This window comes from Ornithodoros turicata, chromosome 2 (assembly GCF_037126465.1).
Source record: "Ornithodoros turicata isolate Travis chromosome 2, ASM3712646v1, whole genome shotgun sequence".
Lineage (NCBI taxonomy): Eukaryota > Metazoa > Arthropoda > Arachnida > Ixodida > Argasidae > Ornithodoros > Ornithodoros turicata.
In genome coordinates this window covers 128,737,389-128,759,691 of record NC_088202.1, presented here as the reverse complement: position 1 = coordinate 128,759,691, position 22,303 = coordinate 128,737,389, and the positions used below count along the sequence as shown (strand labels likewise).

Sequence of the window (22,303 nt, the reverse complement as noted above, 5' to 3'; positions counted from 1 at the left end):
TGGTTGCATTAGGCACCTTGCTCGTGTGTCAGTCGGTTTGCATGTCTACTTGCTACTCACTTTCAGTCTAAATGTGCTCTGCATGACATTTTCACATGTTCGCACAAATATGCTATATTAGCAGACAGCTGAAGGTTTATTGGAAGCGGTAGGCATACTAAAAATAACACATACCCCATATATGGACAAAAATATACATGCGTAGCATGTGCAGGTTGCTTCCCACGCACAAATTAGGCAGCGTTGCGTATGAACTGCACCTTTTAAAAATGATTTCAGGATTACACCAGTGCAATCCGTCCATCGGCCTCCGTGAGACTGGTGATTGAAAAATTCCATTTTTGCTCACAAACGACGGCCAACAAACACTTTTGTGGGTCATCTCATAGAGTCGACAATACAAAAAAGAAACACACACTTCGGCCGGAGTGCTGCTCCTGATACATTGTCTCGTCGCGGGAGGGAGTGAAGTTTCACTTCCTAGCCTTCTTTCTCCATGGCCCAACCCGACCGTGAACCCCACAAGCGCCAGGATCGGCTGTCATTCACGCCTGTTTGTTGGTTGTGTTGTCAACAGGAAGGGTCTCGATCCCCTTAAAACAGTGACGCTTACTTGCTTCGCCGACCATGAGTAAGCAGCATCGTTATGCGTGTTAGCGCACACCAGTAATTTGCTCCTTAGTCCTCTGGCGCAAGTATCGCTTTTATAAGCAATGGTAGTATAATGACGACAAGAAAATTGAACGTTTAACGAGTGGACATCTCCCCTGCATGCCAGCAGGGTGCCGGCGCTTGTGGGCCAGTGCACTGTCGGGAGTCGGGTGCGGGCAACCTTGTTTGAGTAAACCGTTGTGCATATTCACGTGTTTGAATTACTGGGCGTTCTCCCCCATTGGCACGAGTTTGAATTATTGATGGAGTTGCAACTGAATACGAATAAATGCTGCACTATTCTCTATGGCCAGAAAGCGTTTGTGTCTTTCAGCACAGCAAGTTCTTCATTGAAACCTACCCCAACTCACCGTGTTTACTACCCTCCCGCTCCAGTAGCCTCACATCATACTTTTGTTTGCATTGCAGCTCAAGCAACAGCATCTTTCCAGCAGAAGCACAGAGACATTTTCACTAATAAGAACACACTACAGCTCAAAATTCGGGAAGTACGCCAGAAGCAGATGGCCCAGAACAGTGCCCTGGTCAGCACACCGGGGCCCCACGACACACCTGAGACCCCCAAGGAGGCCGCTGGACCTCAAACAGCCGAGCCACATTGAACCCAAATGCTCAGAAATAGTTTTATGTGCTCCAGTGATGGTGAAGATCTAAGACAATGATGACTGGTCATGCTCTGAGATCCCAGCAAACGCTTCTGACCAAGAGGGTTAATAAAAATGATGCCAAAAGTGATAATTCTTGAGCAGCACGACAGATGCGCTCAGAAACTAGGATCTCAAAAGACTGAACAAACAGTGTACAGTGATATCACGTGGCTTGCAGCCCCAATGAGTGTTGAATTGTTCGACTGTTACCCGTATTTTACCTGCACTCTTCATAAAGGAACCACGTACCAACATGCAAAAGCTGGAGAAACCCATGTGACCACACATTGGACCACTTGCACGAGCTTAGAAGTCTGCAACATTGCAAAATGCGCGGACTGACTCTGCAACGTATTTGCGAAACGAAGGCGAGACTTCACGTTTCTGTAATGGCCATTGGCATTTGAAGGGTTCTTTATTTGCTGACTTATATCTCTTTCAGTCTTTGTTGCAAATACTGCTGCTTGTGGAGATTAAGGAACAACAGTGCTGATGTATTCTAGGTTTGTCTTATTCTGGCTTTGTCTGCCTAACACATTGTGTTGATGGAAAATATGCTCCTCTGAGCTTTATTTGTGGCATACCCTTTCTCAGCTTACTTTCATGCCATTCTGTGTATTTTATTACTGTGACCGGTAACCATTTCCTGGTGTACTTGAAAATGTTTTTATGGTTGTACAATATTTATTGCTGCAATAAGTGAAGTACTGAAGGCCTAGGTTGCCATTAAAAATGGCTTTTGTTACGAGCGACGTGGTGCACAAAATTAACTAGTATGTAATGGTACAGACACCAAGGGTTCAGTGTTGTTTTCCAGTGTTGTGTAAAAATTGTCTATAGGTTCATAAGATCACCCATAAGAAATTATACAAGTTGGTAAAAGAGTGAAGGAAACACAAATGATTTGTTGCGATTCACTAGCAATTGCACGCTGAACTATCAGGTGATAATGCATGCTGTAATTGGGAGAGAACTGTGATGCCAGTTGTAATGGATTTTAAAGTGTATGCTTATTATCTACGTGAACACTTGTTGAGCATATAGGCATGGACTTTTTCTTCAGATGAAGGTCTCCTGTAATTAAGCACCCTATATTGACTCAGTTACACATTTAACCTGATTGAAACACTGTTCCTATTCTGTGCTTGTTCCTGGCGTTACCTGCATTATACGTGTGCAACAGCACATTTCTCATAAAAATTGCTTTCCATTATGGAATTTCACCCATTCTCTTTTGTGGCTCAGTTATATATACAGAAGGAAGGAGAGTGATTTCTGCTGTAGAGACCTTCAAATAGTAACCAAAAATGTTAGGAGCAACTGGCTCATTAGTTAGGTATTATCTTGTCATTTTATTGGAGGTGAATTTGCGGTAAGGTTTATCTCATGCTTAGACTCATTACTACCTTTTGTGGTTTCTCTATCACTTGCTGAAAGCATTTTATCACTTCTCTCGTACAAATGTGTTTATATTTGAGAAGAAATATACGTCATATAACCATAATCATTGTCAACTCCCCTTGAATTACACACTTTTGACTTAAGTTCATTGTTACACATGTGTAAGCATGCATAGGAAGCACATTGCCTTCATGTGTCATCACATGTATTTTGTACATGCTTTTCTTCTTTCTTTAGGCAGTGTCTTACAAATCATTTTTTAACTATACCAATCGTGTAGCTGACGAAAAGTTACTGAACGTTTTATGACGGAATTGCAGAATATTTTTGTGTTTACTCCTGGAAAATGCAGTTGACACTCTTGCGTGGCAGAGATGACTTGAAGTTTGCAACAAAAATCTAACCTGACTTCTGTTAGATATGTGTATATATATATATGTTGTGCCATTAAGCAGAATTACCCATTTCACAAATCATGCACTTAATGAAATACTTAGGTCTTCACAGAGTTCATATGATATTCATGAAGATGTAATAACCTTCATCAGCAATTCATAAAAATGGCTTACTGCTCGACAAGCTTTATTTATGTTTGACAAGTCGAGTCATGCTCCAGTTTGTGCTCATAGTACAGGCACTGGAAAGCTCTGTATGGATAATGAAAATTTTGGATAAGTGAAGTTTTGGTGGAATGTAAATGGTGTATTGTCAGTAATGCAAAATGCTGAGTGAAAATTTCAGTCATGTGCAAGTTGATTTTACTACAAATTAATATTAAGAAAGTTTGGTATGTCATCAGTATTAGTCCGGACTTATCCCGAAGACAACATGGATTATTATGCGTCCGACTGAACATGTCCAAAGTTTAAAAGTTCTGCTGCACTTAAGCAGTTAATTGGGTCGAAATTTATAAGGCGCAACATTAAGGTTGTTACTCACTTTGTTCCATACACTAAGGTTGCCTTGAATCTACTTTTTCAGACATTAAATACAAGGAATTATATGCATATACATAGGGAGTGACTTTTTCGAGTTAAATGCCACTCTCAGATCGGGGGGGGGGGGGGGGCTATTTTTAAATCTAATTCTGGGAGAAATCGGGCAGTAATTGTGCCTTTGGGTGTTATCAGGTGTTTTTTTTTTTGTTGTTGTTTCTCCTCTTGTGTATGAAGTCCTTTCCTAATGTTTTTTTTGGGGTGACCTATCAGCACTAATCCCCGAGGCATAGACAGTGCCGACACACATGGGTGTATTTCTGGGAACGTCAGTGACCTATTCTTACGTGTGTTACACATAACAACCTTTGTTTGTCTTTGGTGGAAATGTCACTTAAGGATTTCATAGTGAATGGAATTCAGGGAGAAACTCGGTTTAACCCAAATTGGTCGGAGGTTAGTTCGGGGCGGAATAACCAGCCGGAACTGGGTTTAACCCGAAAAAGTCACTCCCTCCATATATATATAATGTGTGGCATCCTTTCTTTGTAAAGCAATTACCATTATCACGAAAAGTCAGTCAATGCTATTGCTTCTGTGTAGTGTGGCCAGTCTGCTCTCTATTTTGTTTCTTTCTGTGTGCACATGAAACTATGGACTATTGGTGACCTATGTTCAAATTGTACCTTACACGTTCAGGCAACTACTTCAGTCAGCTATGAATGTTGAAGAAATGTGAAGCTGGCCAATGTGTTCCATGTGGAAGACTGTACATAGCAACTGACCCCCCCACAAGAACTGTAACTACGGTCGCAAAACTGCATTTTAAGTTAACCTTCTCCACTTATGGACAAAGTAGTTCACCGTATGGAACTTGTGTGTGCAGTGATGTGTTTTGCACCAGTGGGACACAGCGTGAAATGTGTGACAATCACTGTGAAGTAACTCGTGTTCGATAAACAAGATCTCAAGGTGGCCAGGGGAAAAGCAGCCTTTTAGACAGTTTTAGTTCTATGAAATGTACAGTTCTTCCCCCCAGTAAAACTAAAATATGCACTGTGGTTGAGATACTCTGTATGTTGACTGAATAAACATGACACTGTATTCTTTGTTTTCAACTGGCCTTGGGACTAATTTTATGGGCATGCATGGTTTGAGATTCTAAACACCCTACACGATTGTGCTATTACTAACAAAACCACATATGACTACAAAAAAAGTAAAAACGTGAACTAAAAGATACTTGACAAACACAATGTGTAACATGAGGCATGACAAAAACACTGAACTGCAATTGTGATTAGTACTCAGCTGTACAATAACAGTACAGAACTGAGCGGTAAAATGATGCCACATTTCCTCCTGTAGAAAATGCAAGCTGCCCAATGCAAGCTAGGTAGGTGCCATTCACATGGACATCACATTAGCATATACTGTGGATGTGGTGCTCTTCTTGGTCACGTGAACTGTCAACGAGGAAAGCCTCCAATGTTGAGAGAGAGAAATTTGCAAAATTTTACCCTAGAAAACGCCTATGTAACCCCCACAGCACACAGAGTACTGTTGCGGGCACATAGCCTTACTACTCCGAGGTCTCAGTTTAAATAGAGATGCTGTTTAAAGAATTTTGGCAGAAATCCATGTAGGCACAGCCTCACTCACAAGGTCACTGTGCACATTACATCACATGTTGAGGAATGTGGCTTGCTTGGCTTGGCACTGTCAGTGAGGATGAGCCCACCTTTCACATGAAAGGTACACGGAGGAGGTGTACATTCACTTGACGGAAATAGATTCAAAGGCAGTATGTTAACAGTGAAGCATCAGGTCGTGAGGTGATGTTATGAACAATGGCTGTTCTACTTCAAGGCCCTGAAGGAGAACTGTGTCTCTTCACATTATCCACTACCAACCTGAGGTTTGACTCTTTAAGTAGTATAGGAGTGTATTAGTATCTGTAGTTAGCTTAACTATATCAGAGAAAGGAAAAATAAAAGGCTAGAAAACAAACAGATATCGCATTATAAAAATTTCCACTGTGATATTCCAACTTGACACTGACTTGAAGATAATGTGAGAAGAAGTTGGACCTGCCTCTCCGCAAAAAAGGAGAGCGACACAGTTACAGTGCCCAGTACACTTTGTGAAGTTTCTTCGAGTCTCCTACAATTTTGAATTTGTGAATGCACATGTTATGCCAAAATTCTAAAACTTGCTCACTGTTGTTTGTGATGCACAGTAATAGCAGCATACAAAATGACACTGTGCCTCATTTGACCATCCTTCCAACCAGCACACACACACGAGAATAAATGAAGTCGAGACCAAATGTGCGATAACTTCTTGTATTTCATGTTAATGAGCTTTGACGCTTCTACCTTGATGCTTCTCATAACTTGATGCGATCCAATAGTACAAAAATTAGCAAGATTAAAAAGACTACTTCATGAGCTTTCAGGAATCCAAAGTACAGTGGGCGGCACAGATGGGCAGATTCCATAAGTTTCTCATGAGGTGCCTCGCGCAAGTCAGTGGCTACGTTCCCACTTCTGTTGGTTTCCCATTTGGTGAAGGCTGAATGCAGACAGCAGCACACCCATCGTCGATAATAAGTATGCAGAGGAGGACACGATGCGGTCCTTCTTGAGATTCACTTGCCTATCAGGGTACACATTCTGAAAGACAAGTTCCCTACATTCAGAAACCAGACACTCTCAACAGTACCTTTTTTTTTTTGTATGTGTGTGTGTGTGTGTGTCCTGGGCGCACATCACCATTACTTTAGCGTTTCAATGCAGATTCAACAGTTTTTCAATGTTACAGACATGGCCATATGGTGGCCTTTCTTAGTTCAAGCTCCTGATATAATTTGAGTTGATGTATGGCACAAGGGGTGAGACACGGGAAGGATGTTCCAGAAGAAATATGAGGTTATGACCAAACACATCTGTACACAGTTGGCCCTGGCCCATTGTAAACCTGAAACCAGAAAAATCGCAGAGGGCGCTGCTGGTCACACCAAGGCTTTTTGCATTTGCCGGCTCTCGCAATATGGAAGTGGGTTGTGTGTGTGTGTGGGAGGGGGGGGGGGGGGGAGTACGTGGTCCTGTGAGACAGTAAGCCAAACCAGCGAAAGTCAAGGGCCAATTGTAAAACCAAAATTCACTTACGTGTGATATTCTGATGGCATACCGACTGGCCCGTGATATAAACATACTTCTGTGGAACCTACAAACAGTATACAGAAATATATCTAGTTTTTGTCAGTACAAGTTGCTGTAGGCAGGTGCAGGAACATGAAGAATAAAAAAAAAACTTTCCTGGACAAAGGCACAAGCCGATAGAAAATAGTAGAGTCGCTGTGACCTGGTAATTACGCTTAATCATCTCGAAGTGCAGAGCAAGGTTGTGTAACTTGCATGGTGTATTCTTGTGACTTATCGATAAATGAAAATTAACATACAACAAGCAACACTAACAAGTTGAATACGCACCCATGTACCTCAGCAAAGCAATTCAGCATTGTACTTAAAATAACATACACAGTACCGAGAGGAATTCCTACTACTACTACACCTTGGTGTACTTCCAGTAAAGTGCCTGGCAAGATATACAATAATGTGCTCATCAAGTACATTGCAGACTCAGCCTGTATCGCTGAGTGATGGGGAATACTTTAAATACCAAGTACTGCTTTAATATATTTCAAAGTTCTTGTACTTTGCTTTAAGTACTTTTTTTTTTAGATAGATAGATATTTATTTAATTGTGCCCATGAATGGCATGAATTTAGGTAATGGTACACAAAAAATAATCACACATATACAAACTACACAGTAGTGTTTTGTTTGGTACTTTTATGTCAAATACTGAAGTATTCATGCAAAAAAAAAAGAAAAAGACAAAAGGCACGCCAGTAAATAACTGTTGTGTCCGGTAGGGCCATTTTAGAAGAAAATGCAGTTTTGAGGGCTTGAAACGTTGATAATTCAGAACAGCTACTCCTTTTATATCCTACAACAGCTCAGAGTCAGGAACACAAAAATATGTGTGTGTATATACACACATTATTTATACAGCGATAGGAGTGGGACAATTAGTGTTTGAATCTGTTCTGTGTTCACAAAACATTAATTCATTGCTCTGCTTGCTACATTTTGCTGGATTTCAATGCAACGATCACATCATTTCACAATGTATGATTGGTTGTTAATTATTATATACTTGTACGATGGATTAAGAAGGGAGAGACTAGAGGCACATATGCTGTATTTCACATTTTGCTTGTTTCGTACGCTATAGAGAATTTTGTTGCAAATAACAAAAACAGGAAAGACACAGTTTTGCATTGTGTTTCCTGTTCTATGGCGTTCATACTTCTTTCAGAAATCCTGTATATGTCAAAGGCAGTGTGTGTGGGGAAATGCATAGTCTCCATTTGTTGGCTTCTTTCTTTTGTTTAAAGCATGTGTTCGTACTATACACAGGGATTAGCATTCAGTGTTGTGCACTGGGCACATGGGTTACTCAATATGTAGTACTGTGCACCACCAGAGCTGATTCCTTATGCACGTTTAAGACAGAAAGAGACATGGAGTGATACAACCTGCAATGTACTTTAGGCACAGCATGGGACAAAAGTTTACGGAACACTAGGGTGTCGCACTTCTGTATTGGAGAGACACCCAAGCAGCAAACAGGAGTTGACATACATACTGAGAGATGGATAGAAGAGCTGGTCAGCAGTTTCTTATCCTATCTCTTCCTGATGGCTAGCAGGAGGCCGCTCTGATAAAGAAATACGCTAGTGCCGTGGTCCGTAAACTTTTGTCCCAAGCTGTACCAATGATGCCAGTACCTGATACTTTACATCAAGTAAAAATTCTGGTTGCAAAGCATGGGTAGCTCATTGCAAAGTTATCCGTATCAAATAAGAGACTTGAAAACATATCTTACAGTGCTTTTCCCACACTTCCATAATATGATTCTAAAAGCCAATTACTGACTACAGAATCAATCAATCATGCAAACAGAATGCCACATGACAACTACCATGCAAATAAGACGCAAAAAATGTACAAACATAAGTCACTGCTCTCCAGAGTACGTGTGTGTTTTCGTGTTCCCTGCTTTTTACCCTTGAGCTTTGACTAGTGATTTCCTTTTTAAAGCACTAGCTCATATTGCTTATCAACTTTTAATGCGTGCCAACCGTGGATTTTCCGTTTTCTGATAATGTTGCCTTGCCAGACATAGTTTCTAATTATTCATCATCGCTTGTTCTTGACTATCTACGGGGGAAGCAATTGACTACTCCTCATCACTGCTTAAGCTGCGGTTAAACGTCACGAATGTTGGATGACTATTATGTCATTACTCCTGCACGCTGACCCTGAGATCAACCTTGCCGGACTGTTCCAAGTTCAACGGGTCGAGTACCTGTGCCTCCTTTCCATTATTTTCAGGACACAGTCATGAAATTTGTCTCCATTCGTGAAGTCCCCGTGATCCCCAATTTCGAATGCGCGCAATGTTACGAAAGATCTCTACATCTCGTCGTATGCGCACATACTCATATCGGAATACCGATCGCAAATGCCAGAGATAACTAATCAGTTTGTGCAGGCTGCGTAAGGGAACCTCATTGGTCGTGTCTGTGATGCGCAACGGTACAACTGGAAGCGTTAACCATTACAAAGTAAACGAAAATGTGAAGGTTAAATACCCCTTACCAGCGTCGGAGATGATCACCTTCGAAAAAGGGACTGGATGGCTCAAAGTTGCCAGACGAAAGGATGCCTTTCGCTTATTTCGGTTAGCCCACCGGCCTACCTTCGTCTCCGGGTCATAGCAGAAATGACGACCGACGATTCTGCGCGAAGTTGCCGTGCAACGTGGTTTTTAATCGGCTCTGAGATCAGGAATGACACGGAAGCAGACGGAAGTAAACCAATCGCGAGAGGCGCCAGCGTTAACAACCACAAACACACTTTCTCCTTGCTCCACATAAAAACGCGGCAGGATTATATGGGTCTGCGCGAAAACAAGATATTTTCGAACTATTGCGTGTGTTGGCACGCCAGCGTCCAAAATGTGCTGTTCCCGAGAGAACGGGGGAAAAGCAATCGAGCTGGTGGCAATATAGGGCAAAGATCCATAACGAAGAGCCGGGACTGCGATTCGAAAAACGCGCAACGAACAAGGTCTTTGCGTACCATATCGTGTGTGTATGCTGCATAATAGCTCGCTTGTAATGGCGACGCCACGCAGGAGTGTGAAATGAATTAAACTGAACGACTGAACTATGGAGGAGGACGGTAAGAATTTCCCTCTTTCAAACTTTCGTGGGCGGCGGCGTGACGTCAATCCGCATGCTGAAGGGCCAGGACTGCAAGGCAGGAGGAACCGTGACGCAGGCCCAAGAAAAAGAAGTTGAAACGACAAGGACAGGCAAATTCTGCTGGAAGGGGGTTTGTCCAGCGGTTGTCTTGTTAGCTTCTTTTTCCTATAGGTCTGCGGCAGACGCGATTGCGTTAGCGAAATGCGCTGTACACGACACGGAGCTATATACAAGGTGGGTGCTCTAAAAGGTCAGTCACATTTTCGTGCAAGACGTGATATACCTCCCTGATCATGGGCTGATCCAGACCCTCGGTTTGGGGGAGGGCGATTTCTTTGTCGGAGCGCGTAGTGGATGAGGGGGAAGGGGGAAATCCAATACATAAACTGACGTTTTGGGGGGGCGATCCCCCCCCCCCCCCCCTGGATCCGCCACTGTCCCTGATGCACAGACTTCCTCTGCCCCAGAGTGAATAATTTATGCCAGAGAAACCTACGAAAAAATTGTGGTTAGCGCACTGTGTAACAAGTACGACCACGCATACTTTCGCCTCCATCCATCGGTATAGCGCATACACGAAATACACGAAGACGAAAGTTTGCGTGGCCGTATTTATTTCGTTACGCAGTGACTGGTAACCACGATTTTTTTTGTATGTTTCTCTGGCATAAATTATTCACTGTGTGGCAGCAGAAGTCTGTCTGTCAAGTATACGTGTAACGTCACGTGCGAAAATGTGACTCACCTTATAGCACCCACCTTATAGGAACACCGAATACTTCCCAAAAGCAGACATGTGCTGCAACCCCAGTTGAATGTGGACCTTGTGGACGGCTCTGTGTTATATATGCTTACGTACAGGGCCGACGAGAGGGGGGGCAGCCGCGGGGATGGCACACGGGGTCCCGGTCACTTCAAGGGCCCGGTGGACCCGCCAAGGCCTGTTCTCATCATGAAGAGATGCTTGAACTGTGTTATATGTCGAGACTTGAGGATGGGGCCCAGACATGACACATATCCCTGGGACACGTAATTTTTCTCGCCGCCCTGCTTACACAGCATTGGCTTACGTATTCGCTACGGAGAACCGCCGCGTTCACTTCGTGCTACATTCTTGCGCACTGTGTATATCCTCAATCATCAACAACAAATATTGTTCTGGAGTTGTTCTGTTGTTGAACGTACGCTTTTTTTTTTCGCCAGAAACATATAACGCTCATGTCGAGTTATAACCCCAGTCACTCCGGCATTTCGTTCTACAATCAATGATAATAGCTAAAAAAGAAAAGAAAGAAATAATCGTTGTTTCGAGCCGCGCAAATTGTCGGCCGCTGACATGGACCTTCCCCTTCAGTTTCTTTTTCCATGCTTCTACTGATTGCGGCAGTCTGGGATATTCCGTGCAACCCTGCACACGACACACTCACCTTCTACCAACTGACTTTTTTGTCAATGTCATTTTCCCCCTCATGCTCAAGAAGTGGTGCTTCTTGTGTTACCTCCTTTTTTATTATTGACTCTAGTGTTACTTATAAGAAGCACTATTGCTATCGGCATGTTCCAAAATGGCTGCGCCCTCACGGGGAAAGGCGGTGAGCAAAAATGATTTAAAGCGCTTAATGAAAGAAAGAAAAGATGCCTTATGTCAGTCTACGAAGCGTATCAACTCTCCGTACGCAAAATATCCTTTTTTGACTTGCTAACTCGCCAAACATACCTGTGATTTACGGGGTGAGCAGGATTCAAATTCCCTGCCGTTTGCTTCTTGACTCCTTTGCATGTATAACAGCTTAGGACACCTGCTGTGTACGGTTTGCAGCACCCAAGTGAAAAGTGAGACACTTTGGGCGACCCACGTTTTAGGGAAAACTCACAAAGAGGTATCGCGTCATTATTGCTGCCATGCTGTTACTACACTTAACCTTATGCATTCCCCTGTTTACAGAACCTCGACCAGCTCAAGCGGAAAACTTCTAGTACGACTGGCCAAAGCACTGAGAAGCTAGAATTTGTTTGCAGGAAGCGATTAAAAAGTGACGGCGAAGCGGGAGATCCAGCGGGTGAATATTATCTTTTGTCGCTAGTGTGTGACGGACGCACGTGATAGACGCACCCTGGAAATAATTCTTCACGATCGGTTATTCAGTCCCTCACTCATGTGCAGGTAAACGTGTTCTACAGATCGTGAAGAAAGCAAAGAGAAAATTGCGCTAAAAAAGTGTTACGCTGTGCAGAAGTAGTATCTTGCAGATGACATGTGATTATATCACTGACATTTTATCTCATATCACTGAAAACTATACTGTAGGTGCTATTGGACACAACCATATCACAAGTATTTATTGGATAAATTTAGAAAAAAGTGCTCAGGGTCCGTTGTGTTTTTCATAGCTAGCACGTGTGATGTCCCAGCAAAGAAGACCAGAAATGCAAATCTCCTTTCCTTCGATGCATCCGATGATGAGCAAGAAGGCAGCGAAGGCAAAGATGAAAGTAGTGCCCTTCCAAGTGGTAAGAAAAACAGTTTTGCCAGCGCCTGTTAACCACAATACAGAAAGCATACCAAACTATGCTGACGTTGAATGGTGTCATACGTGGTGTTCACACTGGATGTTGAAATTGTCTGTAGCAACGCCTGAGGTCCTACAACATGTTTTGCTGTTCACTAAGCACTTGGAATGGCTGCGTATGATAGTTATGTGTAAAGCACCGACAACTTAGCGTGAATCCGAATGTCTGTAACTAATCAAGTACAAAAACTAATGTGCTGGGAAGAGGGTGCATAGCTACTTGGGTATAAGTTATACCAGGGGCATTACACGCCTCAGACGTAGCTGGAGAAAACCTCGAAATATGTGTGAACCTCGTGTGCGTTGTACCTGTACTACTACCTGTGTGCCTTACTAAGTTGGTGCACGTCTATCTTCAGATTTCTTTGACAAACCTACGAACAACTCGCAAGAGCCATCCAGTAAGCCCAAGGGGTCTAAAGATGGAGAGTCCAGTCTACCAGAAGGTTTCTTTGATGATCCCTTCCAGGATGCTAAAGTATTATTATTATTATTCTGTCACTGATCCACTGTCCTATCAGTTTTACTACTTGCTTGGCTTCATTACAAGGGGTCAATCTCCATGCCATTACATGTCGTTTTGGGACCAACCTTTCAGGCAAGGAATGTGGAATACAAGGATCCCGTTGAAGAGGAGTGGGAGAAATTCCAGAAGGCCATTGCCGAAGAGACAACGGTATGCACCGTGCCCTTTTATGCTTAATACGATTGTCAAACTGAGGTTTGTGAATAATTTGAAGAAAATTTGGTGAGGACCCATGCGCACTCCAGCGTCTTAGTATACGTGGAAATTTGAGCTTGATTTGCACGAGGCTCTACTGCACATCTATCTCGTGTGCACACAGACAGCACGTCGATCTTGATGGTTCGGCCACATTTCAAACTATTCTTGTATGTGAACACAAATGGTCTACAGAAAATGTGAGAATTTTGAGTGCTAGGTCACACTGGGGCCAGTAAGTCTTGCAGAGGGACTGATAGCTTTGTGAGAGCACCTCTACAGTGCTACAGCTTTGGCTCACATTTTCTGTTACTTTGCAATGACATGAACACCTTCAACGGTTAATGTTAAGAAGGATATGAATACGAGGCGCACCGACATATGAACTTCTGTTTGTAAATACTGGTGCTGCACAACTGCGGTCACCATTATGGGGATGTGTGCGATTTCATTTGTCTACTCATGCATGGCAGATGCTAGTTTGAGAGTGTAAAATATAGTGTTGATAACTTATTCTTCTATTTCTCATAATTTTTGCATTCAAAATGTTTTAAGGCAGTAGAGCGGCCCGCCACCTCTCGTATTTGCTGCGTGCAGTCGAGGGACAGTTCTTTGACAATTTATGAGAACAGACGAGAAAAACGTTGCGGTACGTAATAGGCAGTCGGAAAATTGCATTCCGGATTCCCTTGTACACACCTGCAAACCCTCGATAATTTTTGTACCTCCACAGTATGGCAGCTCACATTCGTTTGTCATGAGCGCAAGAGCTGTTTAGTGCACTTGGAATGGAAAAAAGGAGCCAACATATAGCCTAAGGTCGTTGCACTTTGTGTCAATTTTTATGATTTCAAGTTTTTTGTGGCAGTGCCATTAGCTAAACTTACAGAAGATCTGAGACTAGTGACTTGCACAATGCTGCGAGCCTCTGGCAGCCAGGATCTTATGGCAAGAAGTGCAAGAAGTCCACATTCATAATACAAGCAAAACAAGACAACCACACAAAACATGACAGGATTATGTCAATCCATTGGCCCTGTACACAGATCCTGTGCAATTTAATTTTACTGAAGTTTTGTATCCAGGTGTGCTGGACACCGCCCGATGGTACTTTAGACCTTTATGAGTCGTTACTTTGAATACGTTTAGCTTTGCTAGCAATATCTGAAAATTTCACAGTATTCATTTATACCTTGTGCGTAAGTGGTTTTGTGTCGGCTACTTTCATTTTGGATCCCGTGCGTTGATACCATGTAATAACATGGTGTAATAACATGACAACTCTTAGGGATAATGTAAGCTGCAATGCATGTGTCCCCATAATACAAGCCAGTATGTTGCAGGGTATAGCACCACATTATCGTCCGCATTTTATGTTTGCACGCACACCCGTGTGTACAGCTTGGGACAAAAGTTCACTGTACACAGCACCCGTGTGTTCCTTTATAGGAGCTGTTTCATGGCAGCGAACGGAACTGGACAAAATTAAAAACAGGTGTCTCAGTTGCCCAGTCACGTGTTTGTAATGTGTCCGCTCCTGTTCGGTACCAGGGGGCACACTCGGACGGAGAAATACGCGAGTGCTATGTTCCGTGAACTGTTGTCCCAAGCTGTACGTGACACGTAGGAGGTTGTCATGGCTGCCCATGCTGCATAGTCTCCATCACAGCGACTGTCACGACAGTGTAGCACACAGTGCATGAAGTGTGACCATTGCATTATACATACATAGAAATGCTGCCAGAATTGTTCTTACGAGATAGGTGCAGCCCTCACTGGGCATGGGACCGTAGGTCCTCAAGCCGGTTTAGGCCTTGGGTGCTTGTGTTCTGATTTCAGCTGTAGCAAGATACCGGTAGCTGATTCACATAGAAGTTAAGCATCAGAGGATAAGTTACCAACTCAGCGAGTTTTTGATAGCATCAGTGTTTGTATATCAGTGTGCTGTAATACTAACGAGTAAGTGCTGAGGTGTCCAGATAGGCAAGGGATGACAGTGCGTAGCATTCGTCCCTTAGCTCCTTGCTGGTGATAAGGACAATGTGCGAATCATAGCTAGGGCCCCAGTTGCAGTGTCAGAACACTTTAAAATAAATTACTTATGTCTGTAAGGTGTCTGAAGCAATCATGGAAGAGGATGCAGAAGAGAGCAAAGTTGAAAGAGACATAGAGGAAATAGATGAACAAATGTGAGTCAGACTTTGTACCGCCATTCGACTTTTACTGATGATTCCCAATTTCCGTTTCATTGTTTTCCCATTTTTCAGTCACAACTGGTCAAGGGTAGAGAATTTGCAAAAACGCAAAGAAGACCTAATGAAAAATGAAGTCACAGCCATGGATGAAGATGGCGAGAATGAAAGTGATATGGAAGGACAAGACTTCGATGAGTACCTTAATTGGAGAGCGAAGGGTGCATGGAAGTGAATATTTGCTTTCTTATGATGTGTGACTCAGCAAGTTTTGCAGGGCTGTGTAGGCAGTGTTATCGCGCGTGTATCACATGCTGCCTGCTTGTTTGCCTGTGTACAGTGATGCAAATTCTTAACGCTGTATATTAGCATATTCATGCCTGTACATACTTCACCTCGTGAAACATGTCTTGATACGTACTTGCAGGTGTGTTGTACAGATCATTATAGTTTATGAGAAGGTAAACCTGTTCTAGTGTCCATATCCTGACAACTGACACGTTACAATCGAATCAACATTTTGGAAATCAAAACTTTTTCCTGCAAATGCCCGCAGGCATATACGATCAGTCCTTGTTATGACAACACACAAGTTACCTTGAACAAGACATGCTGGAGTGTCAAAATTTCCGTAATGCATTTAGCTCCACATCTTGTCAACACTTTTGCAAGCACAAAACAGCCATCAGAGACGCCACTGTCACCAAGTGATACACGTGACCAGTGTTTCTACCACCGACTCAACTGCATTTACTGCTTGTTTTCTGTATGTGGAACTGGGTGGTGGTCCTTGTGTCTGGAAGGCACTGCTTGTTTTCTGTATGTGGAACTGGGTGGTGGTCCTTGTGTCTGGAAGGCACTGTCTAATGGACATATCGCACCCCTGAACAAAGTGCTGTATGCTTCCATCCGCATAGTTACTGGGGCTCGGAGGTTTATGTGTCATAACAAGAGCGCAAAATATGCACTAAAAACTCCCGAAATATGCATGCAACTATACAATGAAAATCTTCAAAATATGCAGTAAATATCCTCACCTACCGATTTATCGGGGATGTATAAGAACGTCCAAAATTTCGGACGCCGTGCAGCCCTGTCGCTCGATATTTCGGACTCTGTTTGCCCAACCAGTGAATTTCTCTCTTGGGGTGACGGAAAATATTGGTGTCATCCGAACTTCGTATAAAATGAAATCAACTAACTAAAATATTGAAGCAAAAAAATAGGCAATGATTGTTCATTTTCTCATTCCTCTGAATAGAAGAGGTCTGTCGTAACGCTTTTGCGTCTTCGTTTTTGGCAACGGGCTTGGTTCAAAGGCGCAGCACGTGCAGTCCGCCCGAGTCGCGCGACAGCGCTGTAAAGCGAGCTTCACCTAAAGCACGCATGCGTTAGGTGAAGCCGACTTGCGGACTTGATGACGGCAGTGCCTCTGTCAGTGCACAGTGACTTACGGGAAATAGAAGCTGACATTATCAGGAAGAGCTGGAAGCACGTTAGGAAGGCATCGACAAATTTTTTCAGCCTACTAGTGCTTATTAAAGCTTACTTTGAAGGGAAATTCGTTTTTTCGGACTACTCGGTTATTCGGACTTTTGCGCGATCCCCGCCGAGTCCGAAATATCGGACAGTGACTGTATATGCAATGATTTTTATTATTCTTGGTACAGAGCAGTGCACAGAATGCCTATTTAACAAAAAGGTGAGTATTTGATTAGGGATCACACGGTAAAATAAAGCCGCCTTCGTTCTGCAGCACACACCAAAGAATAGTTGTGCCACAGATGTAAATCATAGAGCTGAATGCTTTGCGTTCGTGATTGATAGAATAGCGACAGAATAGCACCACAGCGATAGCGCTAAATAGTGATAGAATAGCGCCACCAGGCCAGCTGTTGGACGAAGCCCATGATGAAACAAGCCTGAGCATGGGCTACACGAAAAACACAAACATGCAGAACAAAAGGTCTACGGCACTGCATCATGCCGATTAAAATGCAAACACCAACATTCTTCGTAACGGTAAAGTGGCGAAGATGATGTACCCCATCGACCATGCATGTAGTCAAGGTAGGGGCTGAACACCGCACCTCACCCCACCGAAACACGGAAAATATTCGATTCTGACCACAATTTTCGCGAAAGATGACCCAACACCGTCTCAAAACCAGCAAAACCATCCATAAAAAAAAGAAGTAGTAAGCTCTCGCATCTGAAAATATGGCAAAATGTGCACTATTCATGCACTCTCATGCGAAATATGCACAAAAATTTACTTCCATTTCCTAACTTTTCTTTCAAAACTTAGTCTTCTAGTCGCACAAAAAGTACGAATGCAGCGCGAATCCTGGTGCGCAAGAGGGCCTTCTACCTCGCTCGATGGTCAGAAGAGCTCCTCCCCTCAGCTGCTAGTATCTGCGACGTCACGTCAGGCGCCCAATAGTGAGGCGCGCGCCTTTTTTTCCTCTCTCGTCCTTCCTTGCGCTTCCTTTTGCGGTTGTGTATGGCGCCTCTAGTCCCGCGCCTGAAGCCGAGTAGTCGGTCGGTCGTCTTACTCCCGTAGCAGACGTCTGCAGACTACTGTCGGCAGCCAATAAAAGTGGCCAGCTGATCCGACGTTACAACACGCCAGGAAGAGCTGGGCGAGATCGTCCTTGCTGCGTGCACCCTTGTAAATTGATTTCCTTAGGGAACACGCGCTTCCCGAAGGAACAACTTTGCGTGGCAGTTCCTGAAGGCAGTATATTCATATCACGCGGTAAAAATACACGTTCGAGGTGCGTTTAACCGCTTACGTCATCAGTGTCCAGTCCTCTCAGCCAATCCGCTATTTTCACGCGATCGCTGTGCGCAGGCGCACCCCGCGTCGTCTGCTCTTCTGGTTGAAAACAGTGGAACCATTGCTGGAAACAACCGTAGCCATTACTACGTTAACGCTGCTATACACCATTTCCCGTTCATGGATTGCTTCCATCAATGAGCGAGGCTACGCTTCTCGACACCAGAAATGTACGAAAGGACCCAGGAACGATAACGAATAGCTTTAGTGCTGGACGACTGCACTGCACTCAACAAGCGCAAGAATCTTCTTCTTCCTCTTCTTCAAAACAGTTTGCGCAGTTGTGCGCAGTTTATTGGTCTGGCATGGAATGACACGGACACGGTTTGCTCCAGGGTCATGTTGCATACATCAAACGGACACTTACACTTTGTACAGGGAAAAGCAGCAGGAATAGGCCTCGATGCCTAAGATGGATACTCAAAAAGTGAATGCACGAAGTATGCTGGAACGAAAGACACAGAAACCGCAGCGCTCCTCACGTGCATTTGTTTTCAGCCAGTAGCAGACGACATTCGAGAGGGCGCCACATCTCAGGAAAATGGTCCATTGTGGACGACCGGGAGCACACACCCCGCGGGACCACGTGGGTGCATGGGTTCGCTTTGGACAACAACGACGTCGTATATCTGCCGTCGAAATCAGTAGAAATGTGTCGAAGCACAAATAGACGATTTCAGAAATTGCATGGATGGCCCACCAGAGAGCGCCGTGTTGCGAAAGCCCCGCTGCACCTTGGGATTTAGTTTTCATGAGTCAGAGAGAAGAAGAAGAGCGCAAACGGTTTCGGTTTTCTTTCCCCTTCACCTCCCGCAACTTCGAGCAACAGGCAGCGTATGGTGAGCTAGAAGCTCACCATAGGCAGCGAGCACGAATGTAAACCATTTCCCAAGACGCATTGCGCGGTGCGCGTGACTTGGGCGACGGAGGGCCCTAGTGCGGAGCACAAGGGCAATATCTGAAATCGCCTATTGTCGATGGAGGATTATGTCACGCACACCGCATCTAGGAATCGTTCCGTACGCAGCAGCTCCCAAAAGGCCACCGACAGAGACATTTTGTGACGAAGAAGAAGCTCAGAGAGGAAAACGTGCTCCGGTAACCATGCTGACAATCAACTGCTACATTACACTTCTGGTAGGATTCTGTGTCAACGATTAGGTACGATCTTAGCTCCAGGTCAAATTAAAACATATTTCATGGGGAAGTTTGCAAGCTTGCTTGAAAAAGGCCGTCCGCGAATCTGCAACATCCCCTGCGTATGATGTCACGACCAGTTCGCCTCGCATGTGGGTCGTAGCAGCCGCCGTTCAGGACCGTGGTTAACATAGAATATTTTCGATATTTGAACGATTTTCTACTTCATATTTCACAGAGTGAGTGCTTTAGTACGGAGGAACAAATTTAGAATGATCGTATGCTTATCAAATATCATTTCATGGACCCTTTACTTCTATGGGACGCTCGCACGGCCGCGGCATTCCTGTTCTCAAGGTCGCGCCCTCATTGGTTCTTAGGGAGTGACGTTTTCTCGTTTTTCCAGAGAGGGAATTCCGGAATACTCTCAATGTCCTGCGTCTGCTCTTGTCTATTCCGTCAAATAACAGTCAAAATACGTCACTATTTCGCTTGGGATTTTCGATACCGTGGTCAGTGGTCCAGGAAGAATAGAACGACACTATAGTTTCGGAATGGACTAAAACGGATGCGACCATCCCTTTAAAGGGAAGTTCGCTGTATTTGGTGTTGCAGTCTTGTATTTTCATGGGACAGCCGCACTTACAATTTTTAGTTGCGGTAGTGAGTCAACAGAGCATCGCAATGCTCATCCATCAAGTTGTTTGTCTGTCGGCTATGATATGTTCATCCGAGATGCAACGGGTCCTGGTGGTATAGATGACATTGCTGTGGTGAACTCTTACGGGAGCAGTAAAATGGCCCTCCATAATTACATGAGGGAAAACCAGCGAAGAGACGCGAGCACAAGGGGAAGAAGTAGTGTGAAAAACGCTGGGTTGGCGTCTCTTCGCCGCTTTTCCCTCACGTAACAATGTACCAACTAGCACAGCAAGCAACTAGCACCAACACAAATTTGCCGTTTGTGGCTGTGGCGCGCTGCGCAACAATTAACGCGAGATCTTGCGAAGGAAGGAAGGGCGAGCGCAGCTGACCTGTAGTGCCTATATGAGAGAGGCCTCAAACCTGAACACCCTCCAGAAACCCTCCACTCCTTAAAAGAGTGTTTTTAGCGAACGAGGGAAGTCGACGTCACAGCGTGACGTTCGCAGTCCCGATGGGAGGGCCGATCAGGTGTCGCGCCACAGCAGTAGCAGACGAAGTTTCAGTGGCCAGTGAGAGCTTACTGGTGCTCCCCACGTAGCTCTGCTGTCGTCACGCGAGGAGATCGAGATGGCAAATCGAGAGGTGGGTTTGATTGATCACGTTGTGACGATACACTGCACGGTGGTGGTCATGGAACTGCTTCCTGTAATCGGTACCGCTCAAGAGGGCAACTTCACGACTGTCGCAGGGAGGGAGGGGCATCGTGCGTCCCGACTTCACGGGGAACTGTGCCGACATTTGTCGTGTCTGAGGAAAATTCAGGGGAAACACCTAGACAGCACAGCCGGCGCTTGGATTCGAAGCCAGGTCACCTCCCAGTCACCTTGAACGTGTTCATGACTACCGAAAATATAAAAGAATTATCATTTGTGAAACGAAAACCCCAATGGTGAAGGCGGGGTGCTCGCTAACGAGTACGGAAGTAGGTGTGTTTAGAGAAACATGAGGGATGCGAAATAGCCGGGGACCCGAGCTCAAGAATTCGTTCGATCTTCGCTGAACGATTTTGCAACTGAACCTATCGTTGTGAACACAGCAGTTAAAGTTACAGACCGATGGGCTTTGAAAGTACCTAAGTTACAATTACAGGTACCCCACGAACCGAAACACGTACCACGAAAAAGAGAAAAAAGAAAACTGTTTTCGATAAATAAATCAAAATATTTCGAAACTATGCAACACATGAGAGACGCTACAGAGCTGTTCATTGTGAACACATCTATACATTTGGTCTGCCCCTTGGTTTGCAGCATGAGCCCAGCAGGGAGGTGCATTTCGCGTTAGCAGTTGAATGATGGCAGTTTAAGAAAAGGAGAGCTTATTATTTTTGAAGTGCTGAAGGGCAAAAGAAACGCATGTTTACATATATACCAACAATTCGATAATAATATTTCCCTGTCGACCGTGGGCAGGTGCTGTGTGTGGGTGCTAAGGACGAATGGACAGAAACCAGTGGGTTGAAGCCGAAACTATCACAGCGCCATCCAGGCCATTCCATTTCGGTGAAAAAGGGCCTAATCCCATTCCATCCCGAGAAATTGCAGCAATTCCGTTCCCATTCGACTCCATCAGGTTCTGATAAAGCTGGAATGGTTCTGGAATCGTTTCAACTCCGCTATCCTGAACTGTCTTCAGCCTCCGTGTGATCCTCGCATTCATCCACAATGAGTGCCGCTGACCTGACGTCGCAGGACATCTGGTGACGCGGGTTGGTTGGCGGCCTGTTGCTTGCGGGGGATTGTGCGTACGTACCGACTTCATAGGGAACTGTACCGATATCGTCTACGAAAACCGAGAGAAAACACCCAGACGGCACAGCCACAGTGCCAGGTTTGAACCCAGTCGGTGTGCGCGGATTCGATTGCATTCGATCCGAACTCCGCAGAGCTCACCGTTGTGCCACACATTGATGTGGATTGTTGGTGATCGTCGTCCTTTTAAGTATATAAAAAAAGCCCCACAAACAGCGGATACAACCTACTGCAAAAAAAAAAAAAAAAAAAAAGAAGAAAAGAACAAAAGAAAGGAGGTACATACAAAGTACGGATATGAAAATGTATCTAATTTTCGCACAAAAAGCATCTAGATACAGGTACTCAGGTGTACCTCGTACTCGTGTACCACTGTATCCAGAAAGAAAAGAA

The 22,303-nt window shown here is 44.3% G+C and overlaps 2 protein-coding genes and 1 long non-coding RNA gene across 5 annotated transcripts in view; 2 read left to right on the top strand and 1 right to left on the bottom strand.

Annotated features, from left to right (window-relative positions):
- The window catches only part of LOC135386096 (protein capicua homolog), a 45,559-nt gene extending 40,786 nt beyond the window's left edge, over positions 1–4,773 (top strand). For both annotated transcript variants that reach the window (XM_064615824.1, XM_064615823.1), the window contains exon 21: positions 1,081–4,773. In XM_064615824.1, the coding sequence (XP_064471894.1) occupies positions 1,081–1,274 (194 nt within the window). In that variant the 3' untranslated portion in view covers positions 1,275–4,773. The remainder of the gene's footprint in view (positions 1–1,080) is intronic.
- Positions 4,774–5,984: 1,211 nt separating this feature from the next.
- On the bottom strand, positions 5,985–9,958 carry LOC135386098 (uncharacterized). Of its 2 annotated transcripts, none has more exons than XR_010420597.1 (3): positions 9,871–9,958; positions 6,826–6,883; positions 5,985–6,330 (listed from the first exon to the last, which is right to left on the bottom strand). It is a non-coding gene; the product is annotated as an uncharacterized LOC135386098 (long non-coding RNA). The 2 variants fall into 2 exon arrangements; XR_010420596.1 differs by lacking the exon at positions 9,871–9,958 and adding an exon at positions 9,388–9,580.
- Positions 9,959–11,513: 1,555 nt separating this feature from the next.
- Positions 11,514–15,944, top strand: LOC135384032 (zinc finger protein 830-like). The gene is made up of 8 exons (XM_064613283.1): positions 11,514–11,676; positions 11,776–11,875; positions 11,941–12,055; positions 12,387–12,506; positions 12,925–13,043; positions 13,164–13,241; positions 15,399–15,475; positions 15,554–15,944. The coding sequence occupies exons 1-8, from the start codon at positions 11,561–11,563 to the stop codon at positions 15,711–15,713; spliced, it is 885 nt and encodes a 294-aa protein (XP_064469353.1). The 5' UTR covers positions 11,514–11,560; the 3' UTR covers positions 15,714–15,944.
- The last annotated feature ends 6,359 nt before the right edge of the window (positions 15,945–22,303 follow it).

Bases quoted from the DNA above. Each gene is read 5' to 3' on its own strand.
- LOC135384032 (XM_064613283.1), top strand. From the start codon at position 11,561: ATGGCTGCGCCCTCACGGGGAAAGGCGGTGAGCAAAAATGATTTAAAG. The intron at 12,056-12,386 runs GTGAATATTATC...TGTTTTTCATAG, and splicing joins CGAAGCGGGAGATCCAGCGG to CTAGCACGTGTGATGTCCCA. The intron at 13,242-15,398 runs GTATGCACCGTG...TATGTCTGTAAG, and splicing joins CCATTGCCGAAGAGACAACG to GTGTCTGAAGCAATCATGGA.